This window comes from Pectinophora gossypiella, chromosome 3, assembly GCF_024362695.1.
Source record: "Pectinophora gossypiella chromosome 3, ilPecGoss1.1, whole genome shotgun sequence".
NCBI classification, from domain to species: domain Eukaryota; kingdom Metazoa; phylum Arthropoda; class Insecta; order Lepidoptera; family Gelechiidae; genus Pectinophora; species Pectinophora gossypiella.
Genome location: NC_065406.1, coordinates 4,048,502 through 4,070,366, shown reverse-complemented (window position 1 = coordinate 4,070,366; position 21,865 = coordinate 4,048,502). Strand labels below are relative to the sequence as shown.

At 41.3% G+C, this 21,865-nt stretch overlaps 1 protein-coding gene across 6 annotated transcripts in view; it reads left to right on the top strand.

Annotated features, from left to right (window-relative positions):
• The window catches only part of LOC126379988 (rab GTPase-activating protein 1-like), a 47,184-nt gene that overhangs the window by 15,218 nt on the left and 10,101 nt on the right, over window positions 1-21,865 (top strand). For 5 of the 6 annotated variants that reach the window (XM_050029038.1, XM_050029084.1, XM_050029075.1 and 2 more), the window contains 17 exons: window positions 1,946-2,075; window positions 3,127-3,313; window positions 4,757-4,956; window positions 10,180-10,355; window positions 11,754-11,879; window positions 12,186-12,284; window positions 13,390-13,550; window positions 13,863-13,965; window positions 14,467-14,629; window positions 15,189-15,279; window positions 16,913-17,072; window positions 17,733-17,921; window positions 18,767-18,892; window positions 19,337-19,447; window positions 20,056-20,186; window positions 20,590-20,711; window positions 20,968-21,071. In XM_050029038.1, coding sequence (XP_049884995.1) covers window positions 1,946-2,075; window positions 3,127-3,313; window positions 4,757-4,956; window positions 10,180-10,355; window positions 11,754-11,879; window positions 12,186-12,284; window positions 13,390-13,550; window positions 13,863-13,965; window positions 14,467-14,629; window positions 15,189-15,279; window positions 16,913-17,072; window positions 17,733-17,921; window positions 18,767-18,892; window positions 19,337-19,447; window positions 20,056-20,186; window positions 20,590-20,711; window positions 20,968-21,071 — 2,379 coding nt within the window. The remainder of the gene's footprint in view (window positions 1-1,945; window positions 2,076-3,126; window positions 3,314-4,756; window positions 4,957-10,179; window positions 10,356-11,753; window positions 11,880-12,185; window positions 12,285-13,389; window positions 13,551-13,862; window positions 13,966-14,466; window positions 14,630-15,188; window positions 15,280-16,912; window positions 17,073-17,732; window positions 17,922-18,766; window positions 18,893-19,336; window positions 19,448-20,055; window positions 20,187-20,589; window positions 20,712-20,967; window positions 21,072-21,865) is intronic. The other variant, XM_050029047.1, reaches the window with a different exon arrangement.

Below are 21,865 nucleotides of genomic sequence, written 5' to 3'. Positions count from 1 at the left end.
GGACCAACGGCTTAACGTGCCCTCCGAAGCACGGAATCATCTTACTTTTTCGGACAATCAGGTGATTCAAGCCTGAAAAGTCCTTACCAAACAAAGGACAGTCTCACAAAGTGATTTCGACAATGTCCCCATCGGGAATCGAACCCGGACCTCCAGATCGTGAGCCTAACGCTCTAACCACTAGACCACGGAGGCTGTAATTGCCATTAACTGGGCACAAATCCACGTGTTATCAATTGTCTAATAAAAGAAACACCCAAAGTAATAAATCATGTTCCGACACACGTATTCGTAATTAAATAAATATTTTCTTTAGTGTCGTTTCAACGTGATATTTAAACGTGAACGTTATTGTTACCACCAGGTGGTTCAATTTCCTTATGAGAAATATTTTCCTGTTTAGTCCGACGCGATTGTCTTGGATAGTTGGGAGTCCCGGGGATGACCTAATACCTACTTTAATGGCGCGATCGATGTGAATCCAGGGCAAAGAATCGTATTCCACGTCAGATTCCAGAGTTTTATAGACGGGGAGTAGCGAAGTTTTGATATCCGTGTCCAATTTCCCGCGGATTTGATAGGTAGCCTGTAAAACCAGTGTAGACTAGTATTATAGACATATAACTAGTAAAGTAGTCAGGATAAACAGTGGCCCCGATTCCTGCAGACACCTCTTAATTTTATTTTAAGTTATACCCGTCATTTTCTTATCCGCCGAAAAGGAAAATGACGTATAATTGACAACTGTTAATTTTAAAATGAACGAACAACGCGGGCGAATAAAATAGGCATCTCTCTGGTATGCAAACCGTTTGACGTGTGCTGTGAACTTAATTCTGTCGGGTTATTGGCCGATATAAAAAATTGGGAGGGTTTTTTAATATTCCTGCCTGAAATTGACGTGTGTAAATTTTATGCTGTCCGTTTCCTTTTCGGCGGATAAGAAAATGACAGGTACAACTTAAAATTAGATGGTGTGTACAGGAATCAGCAACAATATCATATTTATTTTAAAACTTTACCTAAGTAAATAAAAAATGAGAGGACGTGCTTATAAGGTCTCTGTACCTGCGGAAGTGTATTTATATCCCGAGTTGTTAAAAGTACGCTCACGTGTATCAACGAAATAAGTTAACTACCCGCTTTTTTGAAGTCGCTTAAAAATTTTCTTTACTTTTTATCCTTATCCGAGTTTTGGGGAAAAACACCCAGGTTAAATTTTGTACTAACCAGGTATAGAACCAAAAAAAAACAAAATGTATATTTATAAATTCAGTCGTACATTAGTTTATTGGAGTTTCCTTTTAAGCAACAAATTGCCTGTGTCAGGAAAAACTCAGCTCTCCCAAAGGCGTCGTCAAGAACAACCACAATAGTTCTTGACCTTACATTACTTCATTAAACAACGATCCCATAGTAAAACATACCATTGATACTTATACCCTATTTAACGTAGCATGATTAGAATGATTTCTGACCAGTGGTAACCTCTACCTACCCCTTCGGGGATACAGACGTGATGTTATGTGTGTATGATTAGAATCTTCTATCGTGTGGATTGTGAGTTATGAGGTGAGGGTTACTATTGAACCGCCTAAGGCCCCTGACATGACTCATGTAACGACTACTAACTTACATCAGTAAGAGTAACCGGGACCAACGGCTTAACGAATCATGATTAGAATGATAGCAGGACAGAGATTCGGTACATCGCTTAGTGCGAAAGAGAGGAAAGATATGTCTCTTTTGTACTAACGATATACAGCTTAGTACGACAGAGACAAGAGATATATCACTCTAATTATGCTATGTTAAATACATTCCCCTAAGGCAACCGAAGAGGGATGAAGCATACTCCACCTCTCTGCACCAATGCGGGTTGGTGGTGAATAGAAATAGAGTAATCAAAGATAATCATGTTAATCGTAACTGTCGTTATGCGCAGGACTCGTGCCGCCTGGTGGGCGGGTCCAAGTTCTACGAGGTGATGGACGGCGGGGCGTCGGCCGACGACTCCACACCCTCGCCCACTGAGAAGCACGACCACATGAAACCCATCGAGAGCGACGATGAAGGTAAATTATATAACATAAAAGCGAAAGCATAGCATAAGGACTAATACTATGTATAGTCTGCTTACCCCGGTAGGAAATAGGCGTTAGTTTATGTTTGTACTACGTATAGAACGCGGGTTAGGGGGGGGGGGGGGGGGTTTTGGGCGAGTTTGTATGAAACTTCTATAGTTTTAATAGTAGGGTTTCACGCGACCGTAGTCGCGGGTAACAGCTAGTATACAGGGTGTTAGTGACATCGTAACGAAAACTTTAAGGGATGATTCAGACCATGATTCTGAGTTGATATCAAGTGGAATTTTCCGTCGCAAAAGTATGGATAGGAAAATAATTAAAAAAAAACACAAAAAAAATCATGAATTTTTTGACAGGAAATTCCACTTGATATCAACTCAGAATCATGGTCTGAATCATCCCCCTCAATATTCGTTACGGTGTCACTAACACCCATACCTACTTGTAGTACTTGTATGGCTACCGTATGTACTTGTACAGGGTGTAAGTGACATCGTAACGAATACTAAGGGGGATGATTCAGCTCATTATTCTGAGTTAATATCAAGTGGAATTTTCCATCGCAAAAGTATAGAGTTGAAAATAATTTAAATAACTAAAAAAATACATTATTTTTGCGACGGAAAAATCCACTTGATATCGACTCAGAATCATGGTTTGATTCATCCCTCAAAGTTTTCGTTACGATGTCACTAGCACCCTTTATAAATAAAAGTAAACACCCTATATACTTCCCACTTGGGACAGGGCACAGGCCTCTCAGGCAGCCGGGATGGGGGAACCACACCACGCTGAGGGTCGGTGTGAAGTATACTATTCCTTGAAGATCTAATAAATATGTTTCACTAGTCAATCAATCAAACAACCAAATATACCTTAATGCACAGAACTAAATTTCAAAAAATAACACATGAATACAAAACAATTTGGGCGGCCTTATTGAATAGTGTTGCGATCCGCCGAATCAATATCAAAGTACACCACAAAAAGGTTGACGACCACTGAGATAATATTTATCATTTTTGTTGTTTTCTTGTAGTATCCGACGTGGACCAAGAATGCACGGTGTTCAGCGGCGTCAGCTACCTGGGCGCGCAGAACATCGCGGACCCCAAGAACGAGAACGACATCCAGCGCATCATGAAGGAACTCAGCTCCATGCCCGAGAGCCGGGATGGCATCGCCGTCTCTATCTCCATCCCTGTGTGCTCGCAGGGGCTTGTTGTGTTAGTATATTATATACATAATATAACATAAACTGCCTATATACGTCCCACTGCTGGGCACAGGCCTCCCCTCAATCAACCGGAGGGGGTATGGAGCATATTATATACATCTTTGTTTATATTAAGCTTAGCTACTCTTAAGCTGTGCAAGTGAACGCTTAATCGGAGCGGACGGCGAAGCATCGGCATTTATAAACTTTTATCCGCTACACGAAATATGTACTACCTATTTCAATTATCAACAATGTATGTGAGAGGGAGCGGGAAATGATCTTTGAATGATATTTTACAGCACAGAATAACCCTAATATTCACCCCTTATCCCCCCCCCCCTCTTTTGTACCTTAATATTCGAAGTACAGAAAAACGCCTTCAGCGACGCGCATCCATGTTCTCCACTCCTCTTCTCTCCGTTGCTTTTATCATACCTCTCGCTCTTCCACTCTGTTCAACCTAATATGTCTTCATTCGTATCTTTTCTCTTTCACACACGTATCTTGCATCTCGGTCTCACGTACCTGTCTCTCTCTTACTCGTTCATCTTATATTACCTTACTCTTTTAACTACACTTTCATACATCCCATATGTAATAAATTATTACATAACATAAAACATAAACAGTTTGTATACGTCCCACTACTGTGCACAGGCGTCCCCTCGATCTTTATATCTTTGTCATGAGATTCCACAAGGTATTATGTCAATGGGTTGTTCTTCTTTTTTATCGACAATGATCTGTCCTTCGTTCTGCTTCTGATAAGTTATGTTTTAGAATTTTATTTCATGTTTTGATTGTCCAAAAATATAGTTATCTTATTATACTCAAAATACAAGCAAAATACTAATCGGTTCCTCAATTAGTTATTAACGTAGCTTGATCGTTTTTCACAAAATTATGTGACAGAGTGGTAAATTGAAATGCTGTCTCCGATGAAAAGGGCCACTCTGTCACAATATTTTTTGGAATGCGCCTGCAAAGAAAAGTATGTTACCAAGATAAAGAGAACCACTAAATAGTCCTCTACAGACACATCTTTATATGATGTTTTAAAATATTTATTGCCGTTATAATTTTAAAGATGTTAAATCCGATAAATCGAGAAAATGTCTTTTTATTGTCGATAAAAAAGAAGAACGACCCCAATAACCGACCTCATCCATCATGGTGTCAATATCGCCTTAGGCCCCTGACATGGTTCATGTAACGATTACATAGGTCGATAGCAGCCGGGACGAGAAGCACAGATCATCTTACCCTCGGACAATCAGTTTCTCAGCCTGTAATATGTTAACCAAACTAGGGATCACAAAGTGATTTTTGTGGTATGTCTCCACCGGGGTCACCGGTAATTTAAACGACATTCAATTGTTTTAAGACGAAAATCCGTGTATTGATTTATGAAATAATTCTTGGTGTCGTAATGTACCATTAACTTCGACAGGTTGTACCAGGCGGACACGAACAGCGTGATGACGCGGTACTCTGTCAACCGCATATCGTTCTACGCGCGCGGCGCGGCGGGCTCGCCTGTGGCGGCATGCTTCGCGTTCACGTGGTCGCACGGCGAGACCAAGGAGTCCGCCGTCTACCGCTGCCATGTGTTCCGCTGCCACATCGCCGAGGCCGTCAGCCAGGTCTCCAGTAAGTACATCATAGCTTAACGTATTGTATAACAATAGTTTATTTATTTTTTTAAAGAACGCCTAGAGCCCTGTGCCGAGGTTTTTCTTGCAGCTTCTTTTCCTCGGCTATATAGGTTGTGAGAAGCTGCAGTAGTTTTAGGCGGATGAGACGTTCGTTATGTAAAAATTGACGATTCAAAGTGTAACTATGTTACCTACTGAATAAAGATATATTTTTTTGAATGCCTCTTTAGCGTTCTACTGCCATTTAGACTAAAGTAAGACCCAGAGGGGGTGAGGTAAATCTAACTTTGCGCCCATTACGATTCGGTGCGGGGCGAAGAGTTACCGATCTATACGCATTATTATTCTTTATTCTACAATTTTTGCTAAAAATAATGTTGTGTTACGCACTTTAAGATGCTTTAGGGCCGGCTTGTTCGTAACGGGGCCACATTCACATGCCAATTCTTCCTTTTTTGCTCCGTGACGACTCTGAAGTGTTCAGTAATTACATCTACTTATGAAGAATTGGGTATTTTATTTTTTGAAGTAAACATTTAATTCATGCTTGATCTTACACATTTGTTTATACGCGTCTGACAGATAATGGTATAAAGAGACGCTATAACACAGCTTATTTGGTAGAACATGCCTAAGTCTACTAAAGATGGTAGTTTAATAGACACACTGTCTTGGCAGAGAAGAAAAAATATAAGCATTTATTGCGTAAAAACAAACCAAATAGTAAGTAGGTATACGACCTATAAATAATAAGTAAATAATAGTCGATTGGAATTAAACTGAGTATTATTATTGTATACCTAACTGTTACTAAACCATTCATCCTAGTCACATGTTGCTACTGAGTCACACAATACGTCATACACGCATTATCCTGGCAACAGCGACCATATTAGTTTACTGCAGTATGGTACCTATACCCTACGTTCTGCTATATTCACTTGATAGTTAGTCTTTCGGTTTCGAATCCCGGTGGGGGCATATCACAAAAATGATCCCTAGTTTTGTTAGGACGCTACAGACTGATCACCTGATTGTCCAACAAGTAAGATGATCCGTGCTTCGGAAGGCACGTTAAGCCGTTGGTCCCGGTTACTACTTACTGATGTAAGCATGTAGTCGTTACATGAGCCATGTCAGGGGCCTTTGGCGGCTCAATAATAACCCTGACACTAGGGTTGATGAGGTTGGTAATCCACCTCATAACCCACACGATAAGAAGTTAAGCGTTTAGCTACATAGGCGAATCGCTAGTTAGGAACACTGCTCATTAGGCGTTTTACTCTGCTAGACGTTTTGCTACTTAGACTTCCTGATGCGGAGGGATTTAACATGATTAGAGTGACATATCTTTCGTCTCTTTCGTACTAAGCTGTATACCGTTAGTGCGAAAGGGACATATCTCTAGTCTCTTTCGCGCTAGGCGACAGTATATTTCTGTCCTACTGTGATTCTAGTCTTGCTACGTTAATAGAGTATAACCTATGATGATGAGCAGTGATCGGATATTCGGGCGTTTATTTGCCAAAAGTTGCGCCGATTGACTAATATGGATAGCAGTTTTGCATTCCCCGTGAAACCGGAACTAACAAGAACCGATAGCTTAAATTACAGCATCGCTTGGTGAACTTCTGAAACCGAAACGAACTGGTGGAACATTTCTACTTGATATCAACTTGAATCATGGTCTGAATCATCTCTCAAAGTTTTCGTTACGATGTCACTCTCTCTCTCTCTCTCTCTCTCTATTTAAGAGCTGCGCTCTTGTCGGTGGAGTAACCGCCATTCCTCTCTTCTTCCCGCCAAAACCTTCACCTCCCGATACGACACGACCTGCACCTTCTCTTTTATTTGTTTCATAAATGTTATCCCAGGTCTACCCCTTCCTCTCTTCCCATCAATTTTTCCTTCTATGTTTGTTTGGAAGAAGAGAGGAATGGCAGTTACTCCACCGACAAGAGCGCAGCTCTTAAATAGAGAGAGAGAGAATGTTTGTTATAAATGAATCGTGTCGTATCAGGTGGCCAATCATATTTCCTCTCCGGTTCTCTATAGTCTTCAATATGGTTCTCTTTTCTTTAACTCGTTCCAGCACTTTTTCATTTGACACCATTTCAGTCCAGCTTATACCCTCCATCCTTCGCCAACACCACATCTCAAACGCTTCCAACCTCTCTCTGTCTCTCTGTGTCATAGTCCACGTTTCACTTCCATAGAGTGCAATGCTCCAAATATACGATATCACTGACACTCTGTATAATATTAATCGTTTGTTATTATTATTCTATCATATACGGGAACCCTTCTCTTAATCAGTAAAACAAAGGGAAAATAATCAACGGGAAAAATCCCTTCAAAATCAAGACAATATAATACCTACATGTTTTCCATTATATGACAATAGTATTGTTTGACCCACATATTAGATACTGTAATGCTGGAACGTTCATGATGTAGCTAAATGGATAGTTCAAACGAGTATATTAGCTCAATCGTTTATTATGATTTGCCGCCATGCTATATTGAAATCTGTTGAAATGTTACAGTTGGTCATTACTTGTGATATGTTGCAGTCGTCTCTATTGAAAGTCGTAAATTATAAAAGTTATTTTATAATATAAGTGTCGAGAAAGTGAATGTAGTCGACGACAGAACTGACGTATGTAAATTGATCGTAGTATCTACTTTTACATCTTCTTTGAATTTTTATATATGTGACAAATAATAGTAATTAAATACATTAGTCAGTAATTCGCTTAAATTTCAAAAATAAAAGTGGAGTGTTGGATATACCAATTGCATGGTAACAATTACGTCATCAATAGGCTAGCAATGGCGGCTTGTCATAGGATTGAGCATACCTGGGGGGTTAAAATGGCCACATCGAAGCTATTCATCTAAGAAAGCGATATTGCAATTTGACATTTGTTTGCATTGCGCACTTACTTTTATATGCGCAAATGTCAAATTGCAATATTGCTTTCTTAGATTTTGATGTGGCTATTTTAACCCCCCTGGACTTCTAAAATATGGCATGGCACTAGTTTGCTGGCGTTTTAGTTTGACGCGTCCTTTACCTCAGCCCGGCTGAATAACCTTAAAATATGAGTTGACTCAGCCGTCCTGTCATCGACATAGTTTTGTTTCACCGATAACGCTTTTTGTGTTACGGACACTAATGTGCTTATTCTGGCTTGACCACTCCCTCCTGTTCAATATTTACCTTAATATTTCACACTGAATGTTTTTAACAAAAAATAATATAAATGGTCTTGTAACTTAACATGTCAACGAAAGTAGCTGAAAGTCTATCAGATCTTACAGTTCTGTTCACCTCTTTAGCGATTAAGAGCGTGAATTTGTGTATGTTATATTTACTCACACCTCACATTTCCACCCCACCACCTCAATTCTACAGTCACGAGCAATATCATGTACCCACTTTAGAACCCTATCGCATTATTATATTTGACATTTAATGAGACCTACGGTTTAATTTGTCAAACAAGTTAATGTGACAGGGTTTGAAGTGTATACATATTAGTACTCGTGACCGTACACCTCTGCCTATCCTTTCCGGGATACAGGCGTGTTGCTATGTTATATCTTGCTAAATTATATTGATTGAAATTACATTTTTTGTGATACCTGCAGTGTATAGTGCCACGATATTACAGTGTAATAGCTATGTCTATGTTTTCTGATTCAATAGAAATGGACGACGGTCGTCACCGCTTATTGATTTCATACAAGGTCCGAAGTTTCGAACTTATTTATTATTGATAACTGTTCGCGGTAGCATCTAGATAACGGGCATCTAATCATTTCCAATCACAATACGATTCAGTTATTAATGTTACTATGATCTCCAACATGGAGAACTTTTGTATGGACGATAAAATAGTAACCTGTCCCTATACAGATTACGATATCCGTGTCAGGATTTGAATACCAATAGGCTACTTGAAAACTTAAACTAGCGGCACACTATGATGGCCGTTTTGACGATTATCCCGCTCATCAAGTTTCGTATTAATTTGTAACTGTATTGACGGAGCTAATTGCTGTACTTTGTTAATACTATTGAAACTCATATGTAACTTACAAACTTGTACACCATCATAGTATGTAAATAAAGATTATTGAATATTATATCAAAGCGGCTTAAAAACGTGATAGTTTATTACGAAACGTCAAAACGGAAGGATCTGGTCGTGTGACGTCATCAATACAACTGTCAAACGACATACTTGTTGTTACTCAATTCATAATAATAAATCGAAAATATGTCAGAAATGCGATTAGTTTTTTGGTTATGTTAGACTGGCTTTTGTTTTTAGATTAACATTTCAAATATCCCAATGTTCCTAAATTCTAATTTATACTAAATATTAGAATTATTTTGTACACAAACCAGCTCAGATAACGTTAGGCGCGCCAAGCGCACCCGAATAACCCGGGGCTTATCTAGACGATTGAATTGTTTGTGTTTTTCATAAAACCTCACGTTATAGCGCGGAACGCATGTATCCTGCGAATCACGCGCCACTCTTGTATGTACAAATTCTATAAACAAACATTTGTAACGAAAATATAAATGATATTCAATTTTTAAGACCTAAAGTGGCTCTGTGGTTTTCTTTTATTATTGTTTACTCTATGTCAGTGGTTTAATATCTGTGGTTTGACGATTTCTAAAGTTACTTTCTTCGTGACGTTTGTTTACTTTTATTAGTTTTGTCGTGGTGTGTTTACAACTCGATTATACAAACTTTTCAAAAGGTAATTTTTCAGGTAATTTGTCGATTTATTTATTGCCATAGAATGGTTAGTTTTGTGAGTATACGCCCACAGTTTGTTACGTATTTATTGATAACGAAGTATAACTATTAAGTACTGTGTATATTTTTATCACATTCAAAATATTAGATATGTTACCCCGCAATAAATTCGGTTAAATAAGAAACTTAAAAATTTAAGTTTAAAAAATTAATAGTTAAGGTAATAACAATTGTAGAATCTCTATATTTTTTTTTACAAAGACCCTATATTTCAAAAAGTCTTTGTTATTCAGATGGGATATTTATTTAGATACGAGGTATTTGATGATTTTTTTTTTGTTTGAGATAAGCTTAATTGTGTCTGTTTTCATTGTACGCTTCTTTTGTCTGTCCTATTGTTGACAAATAAAGAAATAAAATATATCCTCTTCTTAAAGGTTGCTTCGCGAAAGCGTTCGAGCGCATTCCTCGCTCGATGGCGTCTTCCCTGGTGGGCGAGCTGAGCGCGGCGCCGTCGATGACGGGGTCACTGACCGAGGGCGCCGGGGTGGCGCCCATGCAACTCATGCATGTCCTGGAGTGCACCGTGGATATTAAGGAGAGCGATGCTAAGGTATGCTACATCTGAAGGCATCGGAACCTTTATCGTTTGGGTGGTGAGGTGCATTACTACCCTCGTCAACCCTTACCAGGGTTATTAGTGAGACTAACTAAACCGCGACTACTTAAATCAGTAAGTAGTAACCAAGGCCAACGGCATAACACATCACAAAGTTATTTTTGTGGTATGTTCCCACTGGGATTCGAATCTGGGACCTCCGGATCGTGAACCAAACACTCAATTACTGGACCACAAAGGTCAAAAGGGCATCAAAAGTTACATTCTTGGAGTCTTCAAATCTAGGGTGGTATTAATAAACTAATCTCAGCTTCGAGACTGCCCTCAAGATCATGTCAATGAGACAGTTCTTATATAAAAACAGAGACTTGAGCATGATCTTGAGTGCACTCTCAGCTGAGATTCGTTTATTAATACCACCCCTAGAATCATTTTACTTCCACCTTAGGCCACATCTACACTTACCATCTACTCTTAGTACTCAAAAGCGCTTTATACCAACGGCGGTCGTGATTCACAAGTTTGCTTCTCAAATCAGAGCACCGGTTCGATCTCCGGTGCCGGACTTGCAATGCAAACTTTATTTATTTTTTAAAATTTATTGTGCTCGGTGGTACTCGCGTTTCACCGATAGGCGTGGGTTGAAAATCAGTGTTGCCCTCTGGGTAAATTTTCACTGAACCCTGGCCCTTTTTTGGTGAACTGCGGCACCCATATACCTTTAGGTTTTCCAACTAAATGAATGATAATGTGTGTATATTTTAATGTTGTAAATGTATATGTGTGCCGTAGATTTTACCTAAATAAACTGTTTTATTATTATTATTTTTCGAACAGCCTCCATGGTCTAGTGGTTTGAGCGTTAGGCTCACGATCTGGAGGTCCGCGTTCGATTCCCGATGGGGACATTGTCGAAATCACTTTGTGACACTGTCCTTTGTTTGGTAAGGACTTTTCAGGCTTGAATCACCTGATTGTCCGAAAAAGTAAAATGATTCCGTGCTTCGGAGGGCACGTTAAGCCGTCGGTCACGGCTATTAGCCGTAAAAACACCTCCACCAACCCGCATTGGAACAGCGTGGTGGAGTATGCTCCATACCCCCTCCGGTTGATTGAGGGGGGGCCTATGCCCAGCAGTGGGAGGTATATAGGCTGTTTATGTTATGTATGTTATGTTATTATTTTTCAATGTGTTATTAATGCATTTTAAGTGCAATTTCACTAACGTATTTAGCTCAACCGTTATAGACGGCGATAGGGCTCAGCTCTAATCACGTCGGTCAAACAAAAAGCCTGCGATGCGAAACTTCAGATCTTGCGATGGATGTACTTCTGACTTCCCCAAACGGATATATATAGATAGTCGTCAGCGTATGTATGTAACATTTTCAGGGTACATTCAGCCACGTGCCGAAGGAACGTCTCGGGTTCAAGCTGCGCGGGGGCATAGACAAACAAGTGACGATCACAGTACAACAGGTCACCAACAACGCGCCCGCTGACCACGACGATCCACAGGTAAGCAGTAGATAGTAGATATTTTCATGAGTGTACGCGCGTGCGCGCTGCTGGAAGAGGATGGGATTAGAAAAGTGGTATGCAAGCTGTATGTGATCATCGTAACGAATACTGAAGGTGATGATTCAGCTCATGATGCACATGCTGTGATTTTTGGCTTTGCGATGGAAAATTCGCGTAAAGCTTTAGAATTGACACAAAGAAACCATGAATTTTGTGACGGAAAATTCCACTTGTGATATGGGTGTCATGTATGGAACGGTCCTTTTAGTTTTTCATATATATACTTTTTGTTTATTGTTCTAGAGTGGGACCACAGGTGGATTGTTTATTGAACGCTGCTTTGGCATCCTACTAGCACCGGGGCGCAGCGTGAAACATTCCGACATGAGGTTGCTTGAAATGGTAAGTAGTTGTTTCATCTTCGTCTTGTAGCGCACCAGCAGGCTCAGCACGGCAAATGCGCCGTGTGTGGCGCGAATTATGGTTTCAACCAATAGACGCAGTGAATGCAGCCACGTGGATAGACTTCGCACGGCTATTGGTCAAAGCCTTGGATATTATTCGTATCGTGCGAGGCGCAGTTGCTGTGCCGCGAGGGCTGGTGTCAGCGTTAATATTGCTGCCAAATACATCTAATATAGGTATGTCATCGAACTAAAACCACCATCAGATCTACGGGCTATAACCTACAACCCTTGTCTAGGGATACGAGTGAAGACTGAACGGTTGCAGAGGCGGAGATTGGTACGGTAACGCAGGACGGAAGGGGCAATTCACAGTGACTGTAACCTGGAACCTGTCAGAGGGCAGCAGTAACTCTCAGTACTATTCAGAGGCGAAGGACAGGTGTCTTAGTACGGCTATGAAATAGACTACTCTGGGAGCCATCCCACTCGCGTCAGACACCACTGCCCTATTTTTCCCTAAAAAGTAGTATGGAGAATACTACACCGACAAGAGCGTGGCTTTTAATTAATGATGATGATCATGCGTGTATGATAATGTGGGGGAAGGAAGAGAAGTATATCAAGATCGAAGCAAATGGAATTCCATATTCTCTGTTTACTCCGCCGGTGGGAAATAGGCGTGATTTATGTATGTGTGTAAGTGACCGCTCTAAGGAAAGATGAAGGATTTGGCAGGAACGGGTACACCTCCTAAACCCTTTTGTTTCGCCGTCCGAGAGACCTCCGCCAGGTCTTGATTTGCCTTGGCTTACTTGAATGTCTCTAAATCGACTTCGGACTCAGGTGGGCCGAAGTAAGGACAATTTGTTCAGGTGGGGTTTCTCGGATGGCTCGGACTTAAAGTGCAAGTGCGGCACTGTTCCCCTAACGATGGAACATCTTACATCGTGTCCTGCGTGCCCGAACACCTGCACGCAAGAGGATCTGATGAGCGCTGCAGATAACGCCATGCTTGTTGCCAAGTTTTGGGCCGATACTATTTAGTTTGCCATCGGCACGATAAGAAGATAAGTTAATATTCAATTTGTATTCGTGTCCAGGTGAGCGGATCATCAGGTGGGTCCGGCTGCTCAGTGTGCGCGCTGTGGAACGCGGGCGAGTCCGCGCTAGCGGCGTTCAACGTGGCCAGCGGCGACGGCGCACCTGCGTACATGTCGCTGGCGCTCGACCTCGTCATCCGGGGCATTCCTGACCCCTTGAGGTATGGAAGTACATATCAGTGCTGATTCCTGGGAGGTTAAAAGGCCACATCGAAGCAATTCATCTAAGAAAGCCGTATTGCAAATTGACATTTGCGCATGTAAAAGTAAGTGCGCAATGCAAACAAATGTGAAATATAGATGCGTGGCTATTTTTTCTTATCTTAATTTTATTTTAAGCTATACCTATCATTTTTTTATCCACTGAAAAATATATCCACTGAAATTGACAATAATATTGCGCAAAATCAAAGATCAATGTCGAAGTCCGTATGTTTGGCGTGTTCTGTGGTTAAAGACATGTTTCCTTGCAGATTGGTGGTCGAGTGTCCGGTGAAAATATTTCCTCCCACCGAGAGGTTCTGGTACTACTCGAAGAGGCCGCTCGTGCAGCAGTTTTACATCAATCTCAAAGAGGTAATTGTAATACTAATTACTATGATATGGGCATGTGATGAGGAGGGATGAAAAGCATATAACGAGGACAATGATGAGTATGAATGTGGATGGATATAGAGGTAGGGGACGACCCAAGAAACTGTGGATGGATTGTGTGAAGGAGATGTGTGTGAATGTGAGTACTGAGAATACGACTGACATAATGAATGGAAGAGGAATACATGTTGTGCCGACCCCACATAGAGTGGAATAAGGGCAGGAGGATCGTCATCAACTCCCTAGCATTATCCCGTTTATCACAGGGTCCGCTTACCTAACCTGAAGATTTGACAGGACCGATTTTTTACAGTCGCGACTGCCTGTCTGACCTTTCAACCCGCGAAGGGAAAACCGGCCTAATACAGGTTAGGTCACATACCTCCGAAAATGCAAGATATATAATGACAGGAGGTCGATGATGATATTATTCGCAGACCTAGGGGATATTCAGTGTATTAATGTATTTTTCTGGTGTATCAGTGTGTAGACCCACTGGGGGTGCTCCAGTACGAGGTGGCGAGCGTGGAGACGTCGGGCGAGCTGGACCGCTCGCGGCTGAACCTGCCGCTGTCGCTGTCCAGCCTGCTGCCCTCGCCGCTGGCCAGCGCGCCGGCGCCGCCCTCGCCTTCCGAGCCGGACTCAGGTATGTCCTACAACGACAACAATAGCATCACGCCTATATCCCTGCAGGGTTCGGCAGGAGTGTATAAATACACCCACTACCCGCCAGCTATGTTTAACTCCCATGTTATAGGTGTGTATGTGATTGTAATAAATACAATAGAACATACATACTATAATTATTGTTTATCTCACATCACTAATGTAAGAGCCACGCTCTTGTCGGTGTAGCATTCTCCATGCTACGTATTTAGGGAAAAAAGAGCAGTGGTGGTTTGTCTATCTATTTATCATATAAAATATTGCACATTTCTTGTCGCGTAGGTCAGTAAAGACCTCATCATGTCATTCTAAACCGTATCCGGCGACGGCGACTCCTAAATATCTATCCCGGGTCGTTGACCAGAAGAGAAAGAAGAAGATATATAAGCCTCCCTTTCTGTTTACTTTGTCTGTCTTACAAATAAAAAGATAGGAACGTTTATTCTAACTACTGACTTCTCAGGTATTAGGGTTATCATTGAGCCGCTATAGGCTTCTAATATGACTCGATTCAGTTGCTACATGCATCGTTTTTTCAGATGGGGATGAACCACTCCTGAGTGGTACGGGCGAGGTGTCGAAGGACTGTGGTGAAGATGTGCTAGTCAACTGGGCTCAAGTTCTCAGAAGGTATTTTAATCATAGCAGTCTCTTTAGTCGAGATGATTCCACATAAAGATCTAGTCAAATTGCGATTTAGTCGCACACTATTATAGTAAACATTGTACCTAAGGAACGAATATACGTTTAAAAGTAACGAATAAATATATAATTCATACTTCAACGAGATTAGAATTAGAACTGACTGACTAAAATAATGTTGTTAATTACTGAAAATTTTCGATAAAAACTTACCAAGTTATAAATTCCTTTTGTGTTTAGGCGTATGTAAAAATTGGACCAAGTTACGTAGTATAATTAATAATTAATAAAAACCACTTATACCCTACCCAATTGTATTTTAATAATTGTTCAAAATGCCTACCATTTCCCTCCAAACAGTATCTCACACGTTTTTGCATGTTTTTAAATTTTAGTTTAGTTTGTAAAATTCCATTATCACTTCGCATTCCGTGGTTGAGCGTTTGGCTCACGAGCCGGAGGCCCTGGGTTCGGATCCCGGTGGTGGGGACATGCCACAAAAATCACTGTTAACAATTTCGTGGTATTCCACAAGCACAACAAAATAAACGCGCGCCAGTCACGAACGGCCACGTGGCCAAGCGGCGTTTGCGCGCGTGCGCTCACCACAAAGATGCGCGAGCGACTGACGCCAGGACGCGGTCAGCGACCGCGCGCGGGAGGCTTCTTTGACCTTTGATTAATGCGGGCGACCGCGAATTAAAAATTGGTTACAACAATTTGTATTTTTTTTTACCTGGACCAAATACCTAAGATCGAAAATGTACATTGCTATTTTTTTCCAAAAATGGAATCGGGGAACTCGGTGGCGCAGCGGTAAACGCGCTCGGTCTACGATTATTGAAGATAAGCAACTTTCGCAACCGCCGGTCATAGGATGTGTGACTACAAAAAAAAAGTTTTCATCTCGAGCTCCTCCATGTTTCGGAAGGCACGTTAAGCCGTTGGTCCCGGCTGCATTAGCAGCTGTTAATGACCACCAATCCGCACTGGGTGGTTTAAGGCCCGATCTCCCTATCCATCCATAGGGAAGGCCCGTGCCCCAGCAGAGGGGACGTTAATGGGCCGGTGATGATGAAATGATACTCGTTCCCTGGGTTTCTTTTTTCGTGGAGTGATAAAAATATGAGCCGGTATATATAGTAAGAGAATGTATAAATATATACCAGGTAGTACTAATAAATATGCACGAATAAAATTCTTAAAAAAAACATTCATATTGCGTCCAGCCTTCACTCCAAAATAGACATTTACGCATATAAAAGTAAGTGCGCAATGCCAAAAAGAATTGCTTCGATGTAGATATAGGAGCAACAGGTTAGCATGGTCACGTGATGAGAAGGGATGAAAAGCATATTACGGGGAAAGTGATGAATATGAATATAGACGGATATGGAGATAGGAGACGACCCAAGAAAATGTGGATAGATAGTGATAAGAACGATTTGTCGTGAAAGGTGAGTACAGAAAATACGATTGACACAGATGAACGAAAGCGGGACATGGGTACATGTTGTGCCGACCCCACTTGTAGTAAGGGTAGGAGAATGATCCTTGGATGTGGCCCTTTTAAACTCCCTCTTCCTGTAGTCACATTACATATCGTCATATGTGTTGTCAGTTGGACGGGCCCCCGCCCTCGCGCCCTGACGCACCTGGTGCGCGTAGGCGTGCCCGAGGCGCTGCGCGGCGAGGTGTGGCTGCGGCTGGCGGGCGTCGACCAGAACGACCGGCTCATGGACACCTACCGCACGCTCATCAGCAAGGTGAGGAACTGGCAGGTACCCTGTATTCGTATGCACCACATTTTTTTTCTTTATTTGTTCTTCTGATATAAAAAAGAGCTGCTTTTGTCTTAGACCTCGTATAACAAATAGACAACCAATCTCAGCAAAAAAGTCTCCGCGGCGCTTCTTGTCATATGTGACGGCGTGGAACGACACTGTACAACCGATATTGCACTTTATTTGAACAGCCATAACATCTTTATTTAAGGGAACGAATTTATACTATCTACTATCTTAATGTATACGTATTTACAACACGGTTCAGGTGCTTTTTAGAAAATCTCCTTTCCGAATGTGAGTCTATTTGTTATAGGATGTCAGTGATTTTTGATTTTAAATAAACTGTTCGACAGAAATGTCGTTCGCACTTTGGACGCGTATACGTATGAATACGCAATCAAAGTGTGGCTTGTGCGTATACGTAGGAACACTGGTCTATAAGGACCTACTCGTACCCAACGCGTTTCCATAGTACTTGGAATATTGACTGTGTACGTAACGTACGTGCACGCACGATTTCGTACAAAAATACGTACACATTTTGTTTTGTAGTTTTCTGATCGAACTGTTTAAAGAGATCTGTTATTGCTGACTTTTAAAATTGATTTACTCGTAGGGCATCAACTTAAATTAAACCTTCATTTATCTCGCCAGGACTGCCCATTCGAGGCAGTGATCCAACGCGATATAGCACGAACATTCCCAGCGCATGACTTCTTCCGTGAGGCGGGGGGTTTAGGACAAGACTCTCTGCTACGTATGGCGCGCGCATACGCCGTCTACGACATCGAGGTCGGCTACTGCCAGGGACTCAGCTTCCTAGCCGCCACACTACTGCTGCATGTGAGTGAATATACTAGAATCTTCTAGAACATTCTAGACGTCCTGTTAGATCATACACACTTTGCAGGTAGAAAAAAATAACTTCGCAATTTCGTACACTTTTCACATTGGCTTTGTACGACTAAGTGAACAATATCAGAAAAAACAAATGGGGGAATACTAGTTAGAGCAATTATTACACCTCGTTTTCTTCTTCTAATTCATCTTTAAGTATATCGTGTACCACATGACAACACAACATAATAAGCTAGCTAATAAAATAAAGACAGATTTAAAACAGACGAAAAGCATTTTCTTCTATTTAACTTATTTATAAATTTTAATCAAGAAAAACGTAATAATAAGACCGATATTTCATCACGTTTTTCTATGACGTTGTGACGTCATAGAAAAACACAGTGTGCTTTTCATACAAATTCCGTAGTAATTTCGTGTTTTAACGTTTAGTAAAAAGTAACTGATTTGACTAGTTGGAAAGTAGCTTATAGGGGTAGTCAGAGGTACATCCATCGCAAGATGAACTAAGCACACACCTCACCAACCTTTCTGTTAGACCAACGTGATAGCTAACCATATCGCCGTCTAAAATGCTCAAGCCCACTGTGTTCGTGGAAACAGCACTTGAGATAAAATACTGTATTACTTAGAAACTATTTACAATAATAAAGGTGATTGGAGTCTCCTTTTAAGCGTAGTGCCTGTGTCAGGAGACTCCGCTCCTCCATAAAAGTAAATTGTACAAAAATAAGCCAAATAAGATATAATAAAAATAACTTAAATATCAAACATTAATAACTTATTGTGTACAATCTAAAATATAGTAATATTATTATTTATCAACATAGATGCCAGAAGAGCAAGCGTTCTGCCTGCTCGTGCGTCTGATGTACGACTATAAGTTACGAGAGCTGTACAAAGATGGCTTCGAGGCGCTCTACATGCGGCTGCATCAACTCGACAGGCTTATGGAGGTAAGCATATACTCTAATAATTGGGTTTTAAATTATGAAGTAGTTGAAGTCTTTAGTTGAAATCTTTATTGACATAATTATGCAATGACGCCTATTCGGGCGGACGTAAACTTAACCTAATTTTAGCTAGTGTTGTCCTTCACTTACAATAAGTGCATGAAAGAGATAGAGTTAGTTTTAGCCTGTCAAATTAAATTGAAACTAAGTTGATGGTTGCTCGGATCGGCACCAATATACAGGTTGTTAGTGACATCGTAACGAATGCTGAGGGTGATGATTCAGATCATGATTCTGAGTTAATATCAAGTGGAATTTTCCGTCGCAAAATTTATGTTTTTTTTTTCATTATTTTCAGTTCCATACTTTTGCGACGGAAAATTCTACTGCATCCCTTGAACTTTTCGTTGCGATGTCGCTAACACCCTGTATGTATTTCTTTGCCAGGAACAACTAGCAGACCTACGCGCGCATTTCCAAATGCTGGGCATCGAACCACACATGTTCGCGTCACAATGGTTCCTTACAGTGTTCACTGCGAGATTCCCGCTGCCACTGGTGAGTACAACTCATATTTATACCTCGCAATGTCGTGTTGGCTCGTGCCTCGTTGCAAAACTTATCCAACCTTCTCAATAGACTGTGAGTGCTGTACCGTACCTTGGGTGGCTACATTTGAGCAAATGCAAAAGCAGCTCACCTCCGACACTCCATACTAAAACGTACAACGAAATATTATGCTATATACATTTGATTTATTTATTTTATTTGGATATACAAAATAAAATAGCCGTGGTAGCTCAGTTGGTAGAACGCTTGCCTCTCACTTTGAGATGATTTTATTTTATTTGGATAGCTTACAGCCTTTTTACAAAATTGATACTTGTAAATACAAACAAATGCCAAAAAAGCTACTATAAAAGCTAAGTATCTATATGCTACGTTAAAACTACCGTCTTACCGTGTAAGTGCGACAAGACAACACAGTACGCGCGCGCTCTCCCTTTAGCAGCTTACGGCTAGACTAAAGTAAGACCCAAAGGGGTGAAGTAAATCTAGTTCGCCGCCCGATATAAATTGGTTGACGGAGAGTTTCCCTTCATTCGCAAAACTTATACCTACTTCTCATCCGTCATTGTGTACTACAAGCGACGCATCTTTTGCAGGTGTACCACATCTTGGACGTGTTTTTGCTGCAAGGCGTGGACACGTTGTTCCAAGTGGCGATGGCGCTGCTCTCTCGCTCCAAGAAGGATCTGCTGCTCCTCGACTTTGAGGGTGTCCACAAATATTTCAGGTATTGTTATACAGGTTGTTTCGCTTGGTGATTGAAAACACAACCATCGACATTCTTCTTCTGTCGTGTAGGTTGTGAGGTGGATTACCAACCTCATCGGTGTCAGGGTTACTATTGAGCCGCCAAAGGCCCCTGACATGACTCATGTAACGACTACGTACTTACATCAGTAAGTAGTAACCGGGACCGTTGGTCTTAACGTGCCTTCCGAATCACGGATCGTTTTACTTTTGGGCAATCAGGTGATCAGCCTGTAATGTCCTAACCAAACTGGGGATCACAAAGTGATATTTGTAATATGTCCCCACAGGGATTCAAACCCGGGACCTCCGGATTGTAAGTCCAACGCTCAACCACTAGACCATGGAGGCCGTTAGTTCTATAGTGACCTTTGTTTTCTTAGGGTGACGCTACCAAAGAAATGTCGCGCAGAGGAGGCATCCAGGCAGATAGTGAAGCTGGCGTGCAGCATCAAAGTACGGCGGCTGCAAAAGTACCAAGCCGAATACGAGAAGCTAATCAAAGGTATCCACAGTTACTTGTATACTCTATCACAGACATATATATATATATATATACATACCAGTTCATCAATACATAATGGGTAGTTTCCAACTAGTCAAATCAGTTGCTTTTTATTAAACGTCAAAACACGAAATTAATTACATGGAATTTGGATGGAATTTTTTACTTCACTTCTTTCTTTTCATTTCACTTCACTTCATTCTTTTCATTTCACTTCATTCTTCATTTCATTTAGTTAATTTATGTGACGTTTCAGAGGCGGCCGAGAAGGAGATAATAAACGTAGAACTGGAAAAGTTAAAGCAAATAAACACACAGTTACAACAAGACAAACAGTTGCTTGAAACACAGCTGGACGAGGTAATGTAACTCTTGGTCTATGCTTACATTGGGTGAATATTTTGCTGCTATTGGGTTGTGCTAGTGAAGGTCGCGAGAAGCCGCTGGATGCGGGCAGCGCAGGACCGATCGTCGTGGAGATCCTTGGGGGAGGCCTATGCCCAGCAGTGGGCGTCGTACGGCTGATGATGATGATGGGTTGTGCTAACAAGCTAGCGTTCGTCTGGCATGCAACGCTAGGTATGCCTGTTATTATATTACTCTTTAAAAAGATCTATAGGACTAGCGCACATACGGAGACGCTGTGTACCTGCTTAAAAAAAAAAACTTGTTATAATGGTGTCGTAAAGCGTTTGACAGACGTGATGCTAGCGAATATACATTGCTATACATTTAAGTCGCTCAGTTGCCGCTGCGCAGGATTTCGTCGATCATAAGAATAATAAAAAATATTCCATCAAAATCTTAAGGCCAGTCGCGGCTCGTGCGTACACGCACGAACACGCAATGACCATACAAGTATTTGTCGAATTCCTAAGAAAATCCATCCAAAGTGTGATCGGCCTATGGTTTTTTTAGTTTATTTTGATTACAGTGACAGCAGGACAGTAATGATGGATGTCTCTATTTTTAACAGCCTCCGTGGTCTAGTGGTTAGAGCGTTAGGCTCACGATCTGGAGGTCCGGGTTCGACACTTTGTGATCTCTAGTTCGGTTAGGACATTGAACGCTGATCACCCGATTGTCCAAAAGTAAGACGATCCGTACTTCGGAAGGCACGTTAAGCAACGGCTTAACCGGGACCGACGGGTCCC